This window comes from Takifugu rubripes, chromosome 1 (genome assembly GCF_901000725.2).
Source record: "Takifugu rubripes chromosome 1, fTakRub1.2, whole genome shotgun sequence".
NCBI classification, from domain to species: domain Eukaryota; kingdom Metazoa; phylum Chordata; class Actinopteri; order Tetraodontiformes; family Tetraodontidae; genus Takifugu; species Takifugu rubripes.
In genome coordinates, this window is record NC_042285.1 from 4591373 (window position 1) to 4608581 (window position 17209).

At 42.8% G+C, this 17209-nt stretch overlaps 1 protein-coding gene across 2 annotated transcripts in view; it reads left to right on the forward strand.

The window, feature by feature from the left end:
- adamts14 (ADAM metallopeptidase with thrombospondin type 1 motif, 14) overlaps window positions 1–17209 on the forward strand; it is a 31437-nt gene that overhangs the window by 12344 nt on the left and 1884 nt on the right. The window contains exons 5-21 of one of the 2 annotated variants that reach the window (XM_003961236.3): window positions 1959–2042; window positions 3505–3661; window positions 6279–6384; window positions 9413–9556; window positions 9685–9817; window positions 9894–10007; window positions 10121–10269; window positions 11442–11614; window positions 11706–11839; window positions 12609–12732; window positions 12852–12932; window positions 14119–14282; window positions 14367–14532; window positions 15253–15385; window positions 15503–15710; window positions 15903–16032; window positions 16754–16861. In XM_003961236.3, the coding sequence (XP_003961285.3) occupies window positions 1959–2042; window positions 3505–3661; window positions 6279–6384; window positions 9413–9556; window positions 9685–9817; window positions 9894–10007; window positions 10121–10269; window positions 11442–11614; window positions 11706–11839; window positions 12609–12732; window positions 12852–12932; window positions 14119–14282; window positions 14367–14532; window positions 15253–15385; window positions 15503–15710; window positions 15903–16032; window positions 16754–16861 (2308 nt within the window). The remainder of the gene's footprint in view (window positions 1–1958; window positions 2043–3504; window positions 3662–6278; window positions 6385–9412; window positions 9557–9684; window positions 9818–9893; window positions 10008–10120; window positions 10270–11441; window positions 11615–11705; window positions 11840–12608; window positions 12733–12851; window positions 12933–14118; window positions 14283–14366; window positions 14533–15252; window positions 15386–15502; window positions 15711–15902; window positions 16033–16753; window positions 16862–17209) is intronic. The other variant, XM_029847601.1, reaches the window with a different exon arrangement.

Consider the following 17209-nt stretch of genomic DNA (forward strand, 5'->3'; position numbering starts at 1 on the left):
TGCTCATCCATCCCATCCCTCAGTTGAAAGTAAATTCCCTTCACAAGCTCTGGTCAGTAAGTTAATTAGCTGAAATCGTGTTATTCAAGAAGCAATTTTTAAGGTCTGTTTGTGCAACCAATTAATCATCTTAAATGGTTGTTTATATTTAATGTCTGGGCTCAAATCCTGACAATTTCCAATTTGAATGAAGTGGAAAAAAGGCCTGTTTGTCTTTTAAAATAAAGGCCATAATTGGAAATGGTACGCGATAATATAGACGGGCAGAATGCCGGTCACGGGAGTTTTGGGACTCCTGTTCCGACATAAATAGACCATCGCGTTTGGTGGATTGAGCGAATATAGCAACCTTTTTTAAAATTACATTTTCCCCAAACTGTCCCTTAAGATGCTGGAAACCTCAAAAAGTACCCCCCCACCCCACCCCTCACCCATTTTTATAGTAAATTATTCAATTTGCAACAGAGTGATCTCATTTTGACCGCTTTTTTCAGAATGGTTATAAAGCTATGAGAAAAATCCAGAAAAAACAGAAGGAGGAAGAATTGAATTGAAAATGCATTCTCTCACGACTATTGTTCGTCTAATCTTGTCAGTTCCCCCTCTAACCTTAAAAAGGCAAATCCATCATTTTTCAGTAATTGAGGTACACACAGCAGGTAAAGACATCAAATCACTATTATTTGTAAGGAGGCGAGGAAATCTTTCATATTCTTGTCGCTGACACACAAATAATGGAAGCAATTTGAGCCATTTAACATGAATTGACCATTTAATAGTTTTTAACGGCATAGAACATTGCCCAGCTGCAAATTTTCAGGCTGACAAATAAATGACACTGCTGGTGAAGGCAGAGGTGCATTATGGGTATGAGGAATTATGACAGCGGCTCACAAGTCCTGACAGATCAAATGCGGCCTGCTGAGGACAACTTGAGTGCTACAGCAGTTTGTTTGGCTTCAAAAGCACATCAATTCAAGTGTCCGCTCAGAAAAGAAATATTCTCCCTCCTCAGTGTTGCCTTCTATTCAAGCACATTGCAAATTATTTGACTGAGGAGCGCCGCTAGTGACACTGAGTCTAGTGAGACTAGTGCACAGGCCTGTGTAAAACTGTTCTTTGGAGAATGTGGACTTTCTTTGATTGTCCTCGGGGTAAATATTAACATTCCACAGTATTATTATGAACCCAAGCAGCACATTTCTGGGTCAGTATTGCGTAACTATATTGGAGTTGGAAATTCGCCAGTGTCTTATTCCTCCTGATGCTGGGTTCGCTGGAAGAGCCCGGAAGCTTTGGGAATGGAATCTGCAAGGTCAACAGCTTGAATAAGCCTTGTTTACATGCCGACTGTGCCAGTCGCCCTATAGCAGGAAGGTTCTGGGTTCCATTCCCCGTCCTGGCTCTTCTCTGTGGAGCTGACATGTTTTTGCCTGTTCCTCCAATTTCCAGAGTTCAGAAAAATGCACATAACATTGATCGGAGTTTCTAAATTGGCCCTCGGCATGAGCACAATCAGACTTGGTTAGTGATGATGTGAGCACTGGGAACTCTGGACGCTGACTGGCCTCAAACTCAGTGACATAGGAAAATCTATATTTGTGCCACTTTTAGCCTGTAAGGCCTTTTAGGTTACTGTTAATCTAAAAAACTATACAGGCTGGAAAAAGGATAGCTTGCACTGTTGTTTTATACGGATTAGAACCTGTCCCCCCCCCTCATTTGAGTGTGTTCTTTCATTGTATATCCTGCCTCGGGGCTCTTCTCCCAGGTGTCTTTGCACCACATCAGCCTGATCCAATCTCTGGGAGGGCTTGAATCACCTCAGCTTTTCTTTGTTTTCATCATTGTGCTCTCTGCAGACCTAATATTGCGTCTGTAATCACTGCTATCAAATAACTGTGTTCTGTTTGTGTCCCAGTGTATAAGAGGCATGATTATCTTCATTTCCATTTCAGGTGGATGAAATCTATCATGATGAATCCTTGGGGACCAACATCAACATTGTCCTGGTCCGCATGATAATGGTCGGCTACCGACAGGTGAGGTCACGTGTGAAATCCTGCTGTCGTGTAAACTGTGGCGCCATTGACGCAAACGCCACCAAAGTACTTGTCAGTCCCTCGGTGCGTTTGTGGAATAATTTTGTTGAATCGCCTGTTGCTCGGCTGATAAAGTGCCTGTTCAATAGGCAGAAACAGCAGCACAGATCTCGCCATTAGAGCAGCAGTTGTCACAATGAATGAAAAAAAGCATTTAAAGGCCGTTTTTGGATGTATAGGCATGACATAAACCTGGTCGTTAAATTAAAACAGGAAATCCTGCCTGGGAAAACCTTAAACTGTCTCAACCATTTTATCTTAAGCCAAAGAAACCCTGTTGATATGAGCATCACAAGAACTTAATTGTAACAATTACAACAATTACTTAACACCACTGTGGTGATCAAGTGACAGTCATGTCACCAGACAGGAAGTAACTTTCCAAAAGAGTAGTAACAACTGAACACAGCTATAACAAATAACAGTCATAAAGCTTTAATATCATATTGTATACTGCGTTCAGATGAAATTTCTCAGTTAATTTAATATAAATAAAATCAAGGAAAATAGCATTTATTAAAAGCAATTTTATTGTGTGAAAATAAAATGTTAGCAAAGTTATGATAGAAAGGAACAGAAATATGTTCTAACCTATTAAGAGTCAGTTTCTAGTGCAATATATTCCAGTTTAATTGCTAAGGTAGCTGAGATAACGATTTAAAAACCCTGACATCTTACAGCGGTCCCTTGTTGTGGGTTGTCTGAGAGATAATTTTAGTAATTAATGAAAACACCAGAGTCAAGGCACACTGAGCTGCTTGTCAGCAGTAATTAGGATTGTAGTTATGCAACACCTGCATTAACTGTACATGCAGAAAGTGCGGCTTCCATTTGGTACATTAATTCAACGTGTTTTATTTCACTTCACTTAATCCGTCCGCCTGTCAAAGCAAACCGCTTCAGTGTTACAATATCTGTATTTTGTTTTATGATATTCGCTGACACGCGTGGGTGGACAAGTGTGATGTGCATCTCATCGCTCATGCTGGCCGCGCATTTCAGGCTGACAGCCACATCATTGTCTGGGGTTGCTGTCTTATTCTGAGGCTTTTGCTAAAGAAATCTGTTATTTGTAATAATAACCCATTCATCTGCTTTTGTAGTTCTAGCAGCTCGACTTTCTAGCTAGTTCTAGCTGCTAAATTACTAAAGTTGCTTTTTTTTTGCCAAGACTCACATGGTATGTACTACGCTAGTGGCAGTGATGGGACGTATTTTTAATGCTAACCCTGTGCTTGGGAGTAACATATTTTATTTAAATATATATTACAGGTTTCCCTCAGATATTTTATTCTTGCCTTTCTCTATCCTGCCACTAAGCACCCTGAGCAAAGTGACATTCTTGTGTTTGCTGCAACACAAAAATGTTTTTAAAAAGCGGTTTCTTCGACCTATTTTTCAGTCCATAAGCCTGATCGAGCGTGGTAACCCATCTCGCAGCCTGGAACAGGTGTGTCGATGGGCCAACACGCAGCAGCGCCGCGACCCCGAGCACTCTGAGTACCACGACCACGCCATCTTCCTCACAAGGCAAGATTTTGGTCCCGCAGGTATGCAAGGTACTGTATTTTTCTCGATCGAGGACTGTGCAGACTGAGTGCTGATATCTGCTGCCATTCACAAAGGGGTGGGCGCCAGGTCTTGCCGAGGTAAGGTCGACAGAATCTTGAAACGGCCGAGATCCAAAACTCAATTCCGCTCTTACTGACCTTACAAGAAAACAATTATCTTTCCAAAGCCTTGCAGACACGACATTGATGCCCCCCTGGATTTGAAAAATTGGGACTGATGAAGTTCTTTTGGCATGTAGAGAAAAGCAGAAATGTCACCGCGAGTAAGCGTAGAAAGGTTCAGCAGGGACCTTTTTCGCAAATTCTGGGAGGATTAGCTCTAAATCCTAATAACACATGTATGCAATCAGCCAGAGTTTTGCACCATACATGTCAGGTCAGCGATCTCCCATGCTGTATTTATCTTTCAGCCCTTCAATAGAAAAATTGAAGCGGCCAGCCTGAGCTCTGCAGACAGCCCACCCAAAGACACAGGACCCTCTGTGCTCAAGTTCAATATCTTGCATTTAACCTGCGTATATTTTTAACTTTTAAAGCACATGTGTCATGTTTAGAAGAGGACCCGTGGCTACCTGGTTTTCTTGTCACACCTCCCGTTGTTGCCATGGTTGCTGTTTTGTTGTCTTCATAACAAGCCCGGTTTCTATGGCATCGTGTGCTATGCTGGGGTGGGCCCCGCGTTGCGAATCGGGTCCCAAGCAGACATCACACACCCTTGTCAGTGTTTAGCTTCACGTTTTTAGAATCCATATCCCAATCCAAATATTGTGGCTCTGTGATAAGCTGATGAAAATCCATGTGGTTAACAGAGCAAATGGAGGTAAAAGATTTCTATGAATCCCTGACAGCAAGTTTTCTACATCCACCCATCTACTCCCCACGGGAGGCAAATATGGACTTTTGGTGTTTCCATGGTTGCGGTATACAAATCACCCACTGAGAGAGATCTGAAAAGCCTGGGAATGTCACCTTTGGATGGGATAATATAATCACGCTGGCTTCATTTATTAGATTCACAGGCTGATCCAGAGCAGTCTGGCATAACATGCGCTAACATGTTCGTTATTTCTAGATGAATAAATTGTCAAAAAAGCTGTGAGAACTGTTGGCTGTAAATTAACATAGCATGTCTTTGTTTTTTGTGGGAAACCCAATTACAATAAATGAATCGCTCACACTAACCGTGCATAAAAGGCCGGGATTTAAACCCAGAACCTGCATTGCCCCCGACCTGTTTTGTATGTAGACGGCACTGTGGACAGTAAATAAAGCAGTTATTGTTATTCTCTTATGTGGTGCACTTCAAGAAGAATGCACCTATTTGGCTAAGCTAAATTTGGCTAGCACATGTCCTGAAGCTCATTCCCAAGAATGGCGCCATTATCTTGATCTACTCACTCTGTCTTGTCATGCTCCCCATGCAGGCAGCAGCCTGTTGAAATTCTGACTGCAATTGTGTGTTGAGCTAAATGTGGGCCATGCCTGCCAAACATGCTGCTATTGCATCCATTGCTTCGGCAGGGGGGCCACCACTAGCCTTCGCTGAGGAAAAGTGAGCGTTGCTGATTGGTTTACTGTTAATTTTAACTTTTAAACTCCTACTTTACCCTCATGAAAGTGATCTTAAATGATATTCACGAGACTTCCTCTTTCCACACCAGCAGTAAAGAAACTGATTTCTTCCCATTGCTGCTTTTGCTTTCACATCATGTTGCTTCCATGTGCAAAGCTTCTAATTAAAAAAATTCCCCTTTATCTGCCTTATAGATAAAGGGTCGTGTTCCACCTGCTGTCACGTTTTGTCACTCCAGTTTAAAACGTGTCCATTTTTGCCATCGTCACCCTTTTGATTCCTGATGATTAAAGAAAAAAAAGAAGAACTGTGGCAGAATCTACAGCTTTCCAAAGTTTGTCTTCTCAAACCCTTCACAATAACCCCACGTTAGCATCTTTGATGGCTGTCTGCCTGCTGCATTTGCTGCTTTTTTGTTTTACCTGCATGCCAAAAAGGTCTTCTGATCGTCAGAAAGCATGAAAGTCATATAGAAGGTTTCAACGAAAATAAATGAGAGGTTGAAACCAGCATTAATTTGACCCAAACCCAAATGCACTAATCTGAGTGGCTGCACACCTCTTGATCGAGTTATGTTTCATGTTTGTGCTTTGCTTGAAATTTGGTGTAATGTTGCATTTCAGGGCAAAAGTCCATTAGGAGACATCAACAGGCTGTCGATCTCATCATACTGTCATTATAAGTTTATGTCACTATCATATTCCCACTGTAGCCTTTTCCATGTTAATTAGCATTCACCCCACTTCAGTTGGGTGTATTAATACTGACTTTACACTTAGAGCTTTTGAAAATTAGATATTTTAGCCTCCTGGGAGCATTTGAACTACAATTTCCTTTCATTTTTCAAGTATTTTTACTGGCTCCAGGTGAAAATAGTGTGTAATTTCCACACACTATAAAAGAGCAATCATCGCAGCTGACTAAACAGAAAAGTTTGAGACCTGTTACATGATGGCAGTCATGTCCTGGCGCTGCACGTTTAGTGATGCCAAATGTGATGATTGGAGCTGTGTGATCTTTTCTGTTGCCCAGGTTACGCTCCGGTGACGGGGATGTGCCACCCGCTGAGGAGCTGCACTCTGAACCACGAGGACGGCTTCTCCTCTGCCTTTGTGGTCGCTCATGAAACTGGCCACGTGTAAGTAATGGCACAGTGATGAAAGCGCCAGCAGGGTCTCCCAGTTTCTCATCCCGCTGCAGCGTAGGCTGTTTTGACCGATTGAAGTCTTTTAATCCATGGAAGATGGTTTGTCTCTTGAATGAACATGTTTTACAGAGGAAACAGCTGAATCAATATTTGCACATTGCAGTATATTACTGGTATGCTAGCTGCTAGCACACCTCCTGTACATGACTCATATATATTGATGGTTAGACTGATTTCCTAAGTAAAGAGTGTAGTTTATCTCCACCTCTCTAAATGTGAACGTCTTTCTGTTGCTAAAGCTCAGGAAGATTGAAGGAATGAGCGCCGCCTATAAGGACAGAGGTCTCAAACCGCTTTGTGCAAAACGGAATCGGTTATTCCGCAAGGTTGATTGCTTATAGACCTAGTGGATAGGGCAGATTGCAACAGAAGAAGAGACAATCTGGGGAGAGAAGTATGCTCTTTGTCCATGTAATGACGATTATTATCCTTCATTGCATGACCTTTGTGGAAGAATCTGAAAATACGCCAAATGATAATCCTTCAGACGTCCAGGTTAATGGGCACTATCTTCTTCTCTGATCAAGCTCATTAATAATTTATTCATAGGTCATTTACTGCACTCTGTCCCTGATCCAGGAAAAACATTTCAAAGTCAGACATTTTGAGAAAAAAGTAAGAGCTGCCCTCTCGCACGCTTCGATAAGCATATTGAATGGTAGCTGCCATGTGAGCAGTCCGTCAAACGCTTGTGCTGCTGCTGTCATCTCCAGCCGTACAAACCCTGTAACAGCCCCTTACACGTGCAGGATTTCTGGCTGAACTCCTGTCTTATCCTTCCTCTAATTAGCACTAAAACGTGGCGGTGAATTCATTTCGGAGCCCAGGTCATCCTCCGTGACCTGTGCATTTAAATCCTTGCTTGTTGACATCTGCTCTAGAACACCGCCGAGACCCGAACGGCCTCACTACGGCGTGTCCTATTTCCTCTTTGAAGTCTTCCCGGTCTGTCTGACACTGACCTCTGACTACAACTGCACTTCCTCCTATGTAGCCCTAGGTTTACCTCAGGGTTCGGAGCTCCGGGCTCCTCTCCTGCATGCTCACTTTCCCTGATCTGGTGATGATATCAGTGTCGACATTTTCTCCAAATCACCAAATGCCATCCGCCTCAAAGAAATATAATGAGAGTTTCAGGCCCTGCACTGTCCTGTTGTCCCGGCTATAATTGGTCTCTCATGATTCGCTGCCAATTTGACAAATTATGTCTCTCTTGGTACAAATCTGCATTGTAAAATGTATTCTGGGCAGCAGTTACTTTGGTCACACTGTCATAATTGCATCGTCCCATCTTTGAAACGGAGCCGTGGCCTTCATTTTCACCCTGCAATTATGGGATTGCGAGCCATCGCTCCTGCGGCCCTTCCAGCACAGCGTCCAAAGTGAAAGTCCAAGTGAATTCAGGTCGTTTCACTGTATAATAAGATGTGGCTTCAAAGGAACAAAATTCACTGTCCAATCCTGCTCTTCCATAACAACCGAATGTGAACAGTCGGCGGTCCCCCCCTCAAGGCTGAATTTCATTGTCAGTACAAAGGAATGACAGATGCCGGAATAACCATAGTGGAGTCCATTTCAGCCCCCTTCTTTGTTCCGTCACACCACGTGTACCTCAGTGGGTTTTCTCTCCGAGGATGGTTCAATCAGTCTGTGTGAAGAGCTGAGTTATGAGGGATCCTTCCCCCCTTTGGTGAGAAAATGGATACATTTGCATCCATGAAGTTGTAAATGAGTATATATTTTCTAGGATTAAGTATAAGTTGAAGGTTTAGATCAAATCAAATCAAATCAATCTTTATTTATACAGCGTCTTATACAATCAAAATTGTTTCAAGGCGCTTTCCAGAATCCCAGGGCCTGACCCCAGACAAGCAACAGTGGCAAGGAAATACTCCCCTTTAACAGGAAGAAACCTTGAGCAGGACCAGGAGGAGAGGAGAGGAGAGGAGAGGAGAGGAGAGGAGAGGAGAGGAGAGGAGAGGAGAGGAGAGGAGAGGAGAGGAGAGGAGAGGAGAGGAGAGGAGAGGAGAGGAGAGGAGAGGAGAGGAGAGGACAACAACGGGTCAGCGAGGCCGGAGGTCATCATGCAGGACCCCGGCAGCCTTGGCCAAGAACAGCATAGCTAAGATGTTAACCTAATGATTAGACGACCCCCTATGAATGATAATTTGTCTGTCTATGATAGTAACTGGAACTACAGAATTAGTAACAATAAGCTTTTTCAAAGAGGAAGGTTTTAAGTCTGAAATGTGGTTTTAAGGTTGAGGTTAGAATTGGATTTAGTTTAGGGGTTAAGTTAGAATGGTTAGAGTTAGGATAGAGAATCAGGTAATGTATTGCAGCTAATAGGGCCCCAATAGAAACAGAAATACAAGGATGTGTGTGTGTGTGTGTGTGTGTGTGTGTGTGTGTGTGTGTGTGTGAGAGAGGGAGATGATAATGGTGTGTTGGCTGGCAACAAGAGCACGATGCTAGCTGTCTTAGCACTGTAGATTCTGTTGCATGCGATCTGATTTCAGAACTCTAAAATCTGATGTCTGATTGCCATTTGTGCTCCCTTTTTTTCCAGTTAAAACCAGGCCCAAGTCACACATGAGCAAATTGATCAGCTCAGGTTGTGTTGGCTGTGTGAGCTAAGCCTCAGACCTTTAACAACAATGTGTTAAAGACTTATCATTTAAGCATCATTTTTATGTACTGTTAGCCTGTTTTTCATTGGATATCACAGTTTTTTAAAATGAATGCATGTATATGGGAGTTCAAGAGTCTCTAATGAGATATTCAAGAAAAAACCTTTTTAAAAATTATTTTAATGTCATTACCAATCATACATCATCTCTAAAACTCATCTCTTTTAGCATTGAGGAGCCCTAGTAGTCATCCATCCTTTTCTTATCGACTGTATGTTCCCTGAGTTGGCGCTTTTCGTCTCTAATAAAGTTTTTTTCCACCTCATCAGGCTAGGTATGGAACATGATGGTCAGGGCAATCGCTGCGCCGATGAGACCAGTATGGGCAGCATCATGGCTCCGCTAGTTCAAGCAGCTTTCCATCGCTATCACTGGTCGCGTTGCAGCAAGCAGGAGCTCAATCGATACATTCAGTATGTTGTGTTCTCAACCCTTGACTTTTTCGCTCGGTACCATATGGATTTTGTTTTAGCGGTGCATGTGTGCGGATCATTTGTGGAGGTTGCTATTGATTAAATGATTAACTCTCTTTTTTTCCCAGTTCCTATGACTGTCTGCTGGATGATCCCTTTGAACACAAGTGGCCGAAGCTGCCGGAACTCCCTGGGATAAATTATTCCATGGACGAGCAGTGCCGCTTTGATTTCGGCATTGGATATAAAATGTGCACAGCTGTAAGTTGCTTCCCGGTCTTTTCTCTTATGAAATAAAGTCATTTGTGACTATGTTGCACTTTTTCTTCTCCTTTAGTTTCGAACTTACGACCCCTGTAAGCAACTTTGGTGCAGTCACCCTGACAACCAGTATTTCTGTAAAACTAAAAAGGGCCCCCCGGTGGATGGCACAGAGTGTGCACCAGGAAAGGTAGGGGAAGTTTTCCATTCAGTGTTGCCCTCTAACGTTTGTCAGAGCTCCAAGAAACTGTACTGTGACTCTCATCGTTGTGTCGCTTCCTTTCCTGCCGCTCGTCGCCGCAGTGGTGCTTTAAGGGCCACTGCATCTGGAGGTCCAGTCAGGAGCCTCAGGGACACGATGGGAGCTGGGGTTCCTGGTCAAAGTTTGGCTCTTGCTCCAGAACATGCGGCGGCGGCATTCGCTCCCGCAGCCGGCAGTGCAACAACCCTCCGTGAGTCCACAAGCAGCGAGGAACATTTCACCGCCCAGATAGTTTATACGGGCCGCGTCTTCGTCCAGCAGATGATGTAATACTGTAAAAGGAGGAAGGCAGAGTTGGAAGAGGCTCTGATCCAGTAGTGGCTCAGAAAATATTTGCCTGAGTGCTCAATGAGCTGCCGCATTCATATCTGCTGTATCCTCTTCTACACTCTTTTGTCACTGCACCGTTTTACTCTTAAGGAAGAAATATGACAAATCATGAATCCCAAATTGTTTGTGTTTCTCTATCCATCTCAGTCTGCCTGTTTGAAAGGCTGCTTGACTTGCAGTGAGCACATACTTCCTGTTCCTTGTAAATAACAACCATCAGCCAGCAGAAACGTTGATAGAGAAGATGTTTGCGAAATGAGGAAGTAATTATTCCGCAGCTGCTCTGCAGCGCTCTGGTGGTCTGTTTACACTCCGTGATTGGAGGAATCCCGTGTTGGCTCCATAATATCCCATCCTTTGAGTCCGTGGTGCAGTTTGTTGAGACGTTGTAGGTGTGTTCTCCACCAACACCAGCTATGACCTCCCTAAAATTAGCTCTCTAATCTGCGGAGCCCAGTTTAAACTGTGAAATGATGTAAAATAAATGGCGTGAAAGCCAACAAAAGCTGAATAAGGGGGTCCATAATGAGGTTTTTCTTGGAATAGTTGAATAGAAATGATTGGTTTTCAAAACAACATTAAAAGAAAGCCCTTCATTATATTTTCAACCTGAAAGCACCTGAGTCATTTCCTGTCAGGAGAAAATTGACAGGTTCGTTTCTTGACTGTGAACATATTCAGACCGTTATAGTGTTCCTATCTGATTGGCCTGACAGCACCATACATCATGCTGCACTCTTCATTCACTCTACAAGAAACTAGATAAATCTCAGTCCTGCAATATCCTAACCCACTAAAGCAACGGAGAAGAACCATTCTCTATGTCTGAAGATCTGTCTGAGTGATACCTTTTGAAGTAGCAGCATAGTTTCTAGGATACCAGTAAATGGTTAAAAGAAACCGTGAATATTCATCAGTTTCTCAAACACTGTGGAGGAATTTGGAAGGTAACCTGTGTTTGGCTGTAGTTTCACTGGATTCTGAAGGAAAACTTCCCCTAAAGGAGTCTGTTTTTATCTGTTCAATACCCAGGCCGGCTTATGGTGGTCGAGATTGTCCCGGCTCTTCCTTCGACTACCAGATGTGCAACACAGAAGAGTGCGCCGGTCCCTATGAGGACTTCCGGGCTCAGCAGTGCGTCCAGCGGAGCAACAAATACCACAACAACATCAAGCACACCTGGATACCCTATGAGCACCCGGATGGTGGGTGTAGAGCCTCCTCCATGCAGAGAAGACTGTGGCGGACTCTGGAGAGACCTGGCTCATCTAACCGGCTGGTTTTTTCCATTTACAGAGGCCCGGAAGTGTGAGCTGAGCTGCAGATCAAAGGAGACGGGAGAGGTGGTCTTCATGAACCAGGTGATGCACGATGGGACCCGCTGCAGCTACTCAGACCCTTTCAGCGTGTGCGCACGTGGAGAGTGTCTGGTGAGTCGTCTTTCATTTTCGAGGGCAGGAAAAAGGAGATTTAGTGTTGAGCGTATTTACACGTATCGACTGGTGTCTTATCTGAAAAATTAGAGACGTCTTCTTTCATAGAAGACAGAAGAGTACAAGACAGAAAGAATTGAAGGAATGAAATCTGGGTAGTTACCTGATTCGGGCTGTCTAAATCAACCTCTAAATCATTTTTTCCAAAGATTGATGATTAAGTCATCAATAGAAGCAACAACATTTTAATTCTAACAATAACCCACGATGCATCAGAATGAAAATCCCTGGTCAGAAGTCAAATTCTGCACCCAAACTCAATGAAGAGTTAATAAGCCAAAGGTATTTTGAGCAAAATATCATGTATTGCCATTTTTAAGCTCCATAGCCTAAATTATAATATCAGTTTTCTTATTTTTAATGTTCCCAACATTGATTTCATGGAAACGCTGCCAAACACAAAACCACAAAGACGCGATTTGGTCTCCTTATTCACCTTGGACATAAAAGTTGAGAGTTTTATTACTGCAGGACAGCTGCTCTGTGTTTTGGCTACATTCCTGCTATGTCTGGGGACGCTTCCAACATGCTTCATCATCAGGCTTTAAAAAAAAAAAAAAACAGATGTCTGCAGCTTTTTCTCATGGCATGATTTTCCCAGCATTGTGTAATTGTCAGGCCTCAGCATCGAACACGATTGACTGTCCCGGCTCTCTCTTCCACCCTCCCCACAACCACACACACACATGCACTCACACACACACAGCATGTAGGCTGCGACAAGGAGGTCGGATCTTACAAGCAGGAGGACAAATGTGGAGTCTGTGAGGGGGACAATTCTCACTGTCGCACCGTGAAGCTCACGCTCACCAAGACGCCCAAAAAGAACGGTGATTATCAGCCAAGCAGACTCTGCTCGAGATAAATATTTATACATGACGTTGTTCCCTCCCTTTGAGTCTGAAAAACAGCTTTTATAACAACCTCTTTTGTCTTTTTGTCTAATTAGGAATGTTTAAAATGTTCGACATCCCAATGGGAGCCCGACACATTGTTATCGAGGAGAACGAGACTTCCCCTCATGTAATCGGTGAGCGTTTCTCACAGCTTTTTTTTCCAGCTACACAAGATGAGGGAAACAGAACAGTCTCCTTCTATAAATGTTAGATTATTTAAAGTTTGCCCCCCCGGCCTTGTTTCTTTTACTTCTAGGTGATTTTGGGGCCACTCTAAATGATGAGCGCATTTTAGGTTCCATTATATTATGGAATATTTACAACTTGGGTATAAATCTGTCTTTGATGAGTGGTTCTGACATCATACATTTCTCGGAGAAAGGAAAGATGACTCCTGATGAAGGTTCAAGAGGAGCCTTTGAGTGGATATCACGGGGGGAAAAGTCCCATCACAACTGACAATGTGGATGAAGTGTGATGTACTTGCATGGTTAAATAAAAAAAATACTGCTGACTCTGATTTTAGGTCTGTGATAAGACACCAGCCCATTTTATTTTAGGAGCTCATTTGTTCAAATGAAGCGCAGTGAGAGGTCCTTACCGCCCAACTCGGTCTTCGGGCCCCATTTGTTCAATCACACCTGTTTCCTTGCATCCTCACCCCTTAAATAGGCAAGAAATTCTTCAAACCCACGCAGGCTTAGCGTGTTGCCACTTTTGACCTGCTCTTTGTGAACTCTGCCAGTTTTGTAAGCAGACGTGTCATTTCATTGCCAGGTGCTGATACCATAGTTTTCTTGTCGTGAAAGGATTTTCTGAGCTGCACTGCTGAGCTGATTGCACTAATTTCAGCTGATTGAAGGGGAATGGCAAGTGACTGAATGAAATATATAATAATACATTTGATGGAGCAGCTATTGAACACTGTGAAATTGTGTTTCCTTCAAGTGAACAGACACAAAGTCACTCTGAGGTCCAACGGGGCTAAAATTGTACAGTGCCCTGTACTGTCCTGTCTATTTCAGGCTCACTGATGCAAACCTCCTTTTTCATTTTCCACTCTGACATTTACTGGTTCAGAAAGACGCAGCGATGGCACAGAACTTGGGAAAATTACTGTTAACCACAGCCACAAACCTCTCAGAATATGGTCCTGTTCAAATGGAATCACACCGTTGATCCGATCCAGGAATTTCTGAGCTTTTTTTTATTTCTCCTTCTTATTTTTAATGAATGAACCTAAAAGTTACACCATGAGGTCACATTCTTTCCCACCACGCGTTGCCTAAAACCCTTTTCCCCACCTCTCATTACTGACAGCTGTGAAGAATCAAGTTACTGGAAACTTCATACTGAACTCAAAAAGCGAAGACGCCGAGACCAAAACCTTTATTGAAAACGGTTTGCTATGGGAGTATTCCAACGATGGGGACAAGGAGACCCTCAAAACCAGCGGTCCCCTCCATGAAGGCATCGTAGTACTGGTGAGTGTGACCAGATCTGCGCTCTATATTCCATTTTCCTGAGTCTCTGTGTAGTCACAAAAGTCTTCCTGTCCCTTATTACAGGTCATTCCCCAGGAGGAAGACACAAAGATCAGCTTGACTTATAAGTATATTATACACGAAGACCTCTTGCCCCTGATTACCAACAACAACGTCCTTCTGGCTGAACTTGACACCTATGAATGGGCGCTGAAGAGCTGGTCTCAGTGCTCCAAGCCTTGTGGAGGAGGTCAGACACCCTTTAAATTAAAGCAGTGAAAGTCAGAGCTTCAATTATTATAAAAAAGTCACAGGAGGCAGGCTGCCTACCTGAAGGCTTGCACACACTCACAGCAATTTCCATCAAAGTCCACCATTTCTGACTTCACGACCACATATCCAAGTCCTCCCCAACATTAATCCAGACACCAATTTCCATAATTATGTAGGTAACACACACATATACAGATTTATTCAGGGGAAACGTAAACCTGCTTCTGGAAATTATGCGTTTTTAATTTTATGATTTATGAGATGAAAAAGCAAATCTATAGACAAAAGAACAACTCAGCTAAAGAATATTTTAACTGAAAAAGTGATTTTCTGACATCCTGATGCTCTTCTGTAAGTTTAAATTATAGATATTTAGTTGCACTCAGATAACATAAACCATATTTTCACGTCAAACTGCCGACAAGTTAAACCATTTTCACTCCCGCGTCAGGAAGAAAAACACGCACCAGGTGGAATGTACAGAGGTCAGGAAGTCATATTGATGTTATTTATTTTCTGCTTTGTTATTTTCATACTTGAAAAGATGTGAAGAGATAATAAAGTGTGTGTTGCATTTGACCTGCTGAATAATTGAAGCTGTGGCTGAGATGTCGGCTTTATTTATAGAGGAAACCACAGGATGCTTGTAAAAGTTTCTGCGTGCTAAGGTATTAATGTATGATTTATCATGTTTAAGGCATTCAGTACACAAAATATGGATGCAGGAGGAAGAGCGACAGCCGCTTAGTTCATCGCAACTTTTGTGAAACTGGAAAAAAGCCCAAACCCATCCGGAAACGCTGCAACGTTCAGGACTGCAGCCCGCCTACGTAAGTGACCTTAGACCTTAGCTTTTCCCCTTCAACCTCACTTTAGAAGATAAGGAACTATCGATTACAAGAGTGCAACACAAATGGAACTGACATGAACACTTGCTGTGCTGACAGGTGGGTGGCGGAGGAGTGGGGTCCCTGCAGTAAAACCTGCGGGAAGCTCGGTTACCAGACCAGGGTGGTGCAGTGCATGCAGGCGCAACATAATGGAACCAACAAGCCCGTGCACAGCAAACACTGCACCGAAGACCGTCCAGACACCAGGAGATCCTGTAACCACACCTTATGTCCGGCCCAGTGGAGGACAGGGGCGTGGTCTCAGGTAGGGGGGTGGAGTCAATATGTGTGCGGACTTAGCAAATGTTTTGCTAATTACGCTAATGCAAAACTTTTATTATTTCCCCTTAATTGCTTTAAGGGATTTGATCGGAGGGCTTGAATTATTGATGCAAAATAATGGGAAGACTTACATAATACAATATGGGTTGTTTACATTATTTTTTTGTTCTGGCAGTGCTCGGTGACCTGCGGCGAAGGGATTCAGCAGAGGCAGGTGGTCTGCAAAGCCAGCGACAACACCGCTGCAGAATGCGAGGGTGAAAAACCTGAAACAGTCATCATCTGCAAACTGATCTCGTGTCCAGGTGAGGGCGAGATTAAGTTACCGGTACACCACAGTCCGCGTTGCCTCGCAAACGTGGCATATTCCTGTTGCGCAACAATAAGTGAGCCTGCCTTTTGAAAGCCTCCTGTCTACACACCTTAATTCATGGGGAGCAGTCTAGCACAGACAGCAGTCTACTTATCTGCTTTATTAAATTGGAGCCGCAAAGGAAATGTTGAACCTTAATTGAGCCATTTTTGTCCTTTTCCACTATATTCACAATTTGGAATGGAATGGATAATTTAATATAAATACCTCAGCATGATGTCAAGTTTGCTGAGGCACCTTCTTGGTTTTGAACATTTGAAAATTCCACAGTAAGTAAGTAATCGTTGCCACGTGGGCTTCGGTGGCTGTGCTTTTATTTTGGACGACGAGTATCGACAGATGACGATCAAAACCCTCAGAGAAACTATAAGTTGTGATGTTTCCCTCTCTTCAGCTGGAGCTTAGAGGGAAATTACACCTATTTTAACCTTTTACGCAAATATGCATCTTTTGGAAAAACAGAAAAATTATACATAATTTTGTTATTTTGTGGTTTGTTATAATTTGATGGGACTTTCAGAACTTAAATGTGGGGCGAGGTTTAGAGTGTAACAGGATTTTCCTGTTTTGTAGGAGTTTTCTTTATTTATTTAGGTTTTAAACCACTTTCCTTTCATCTATTTGATGGATTTTTACTTTTTCCTCCTTTCTAGGACAGCCGCTGTCTTCAAGCGCCACTAGAACGATGCAAAATGTGACAAGTAATATTGAGGCGATGCACCAAAGAGCAGCTGACAACCCTGTCCAGAAAATCTCTTCAAGTATGTTAATGAGTTGTACTTGTGCCCAGTGTTAAAAACATCTCAGCTCTACAAAATATCATTTGTTATGTAACAGTTCTCAGGTTAAAATGGAAGACTTGGTTGGTTTAATGGATTAAAGTAAAAGTAATTTAATCTTTCAATGTATTTATGTATCAAATAGTGCATTTATGCATATGTGCAATATATAATGTAGAGATTATTAATATTAGTTGACATATTCTTATAGAAGTTTCGCCTCTAAGAATGAACTTTAATTGATTTATAGTGGTTTCAAAGTTATATTTCCCCCAAATTCACACAAAAAAAACAGGAAATGAAAGAATTTCAGGCTTAAATGATAAATAA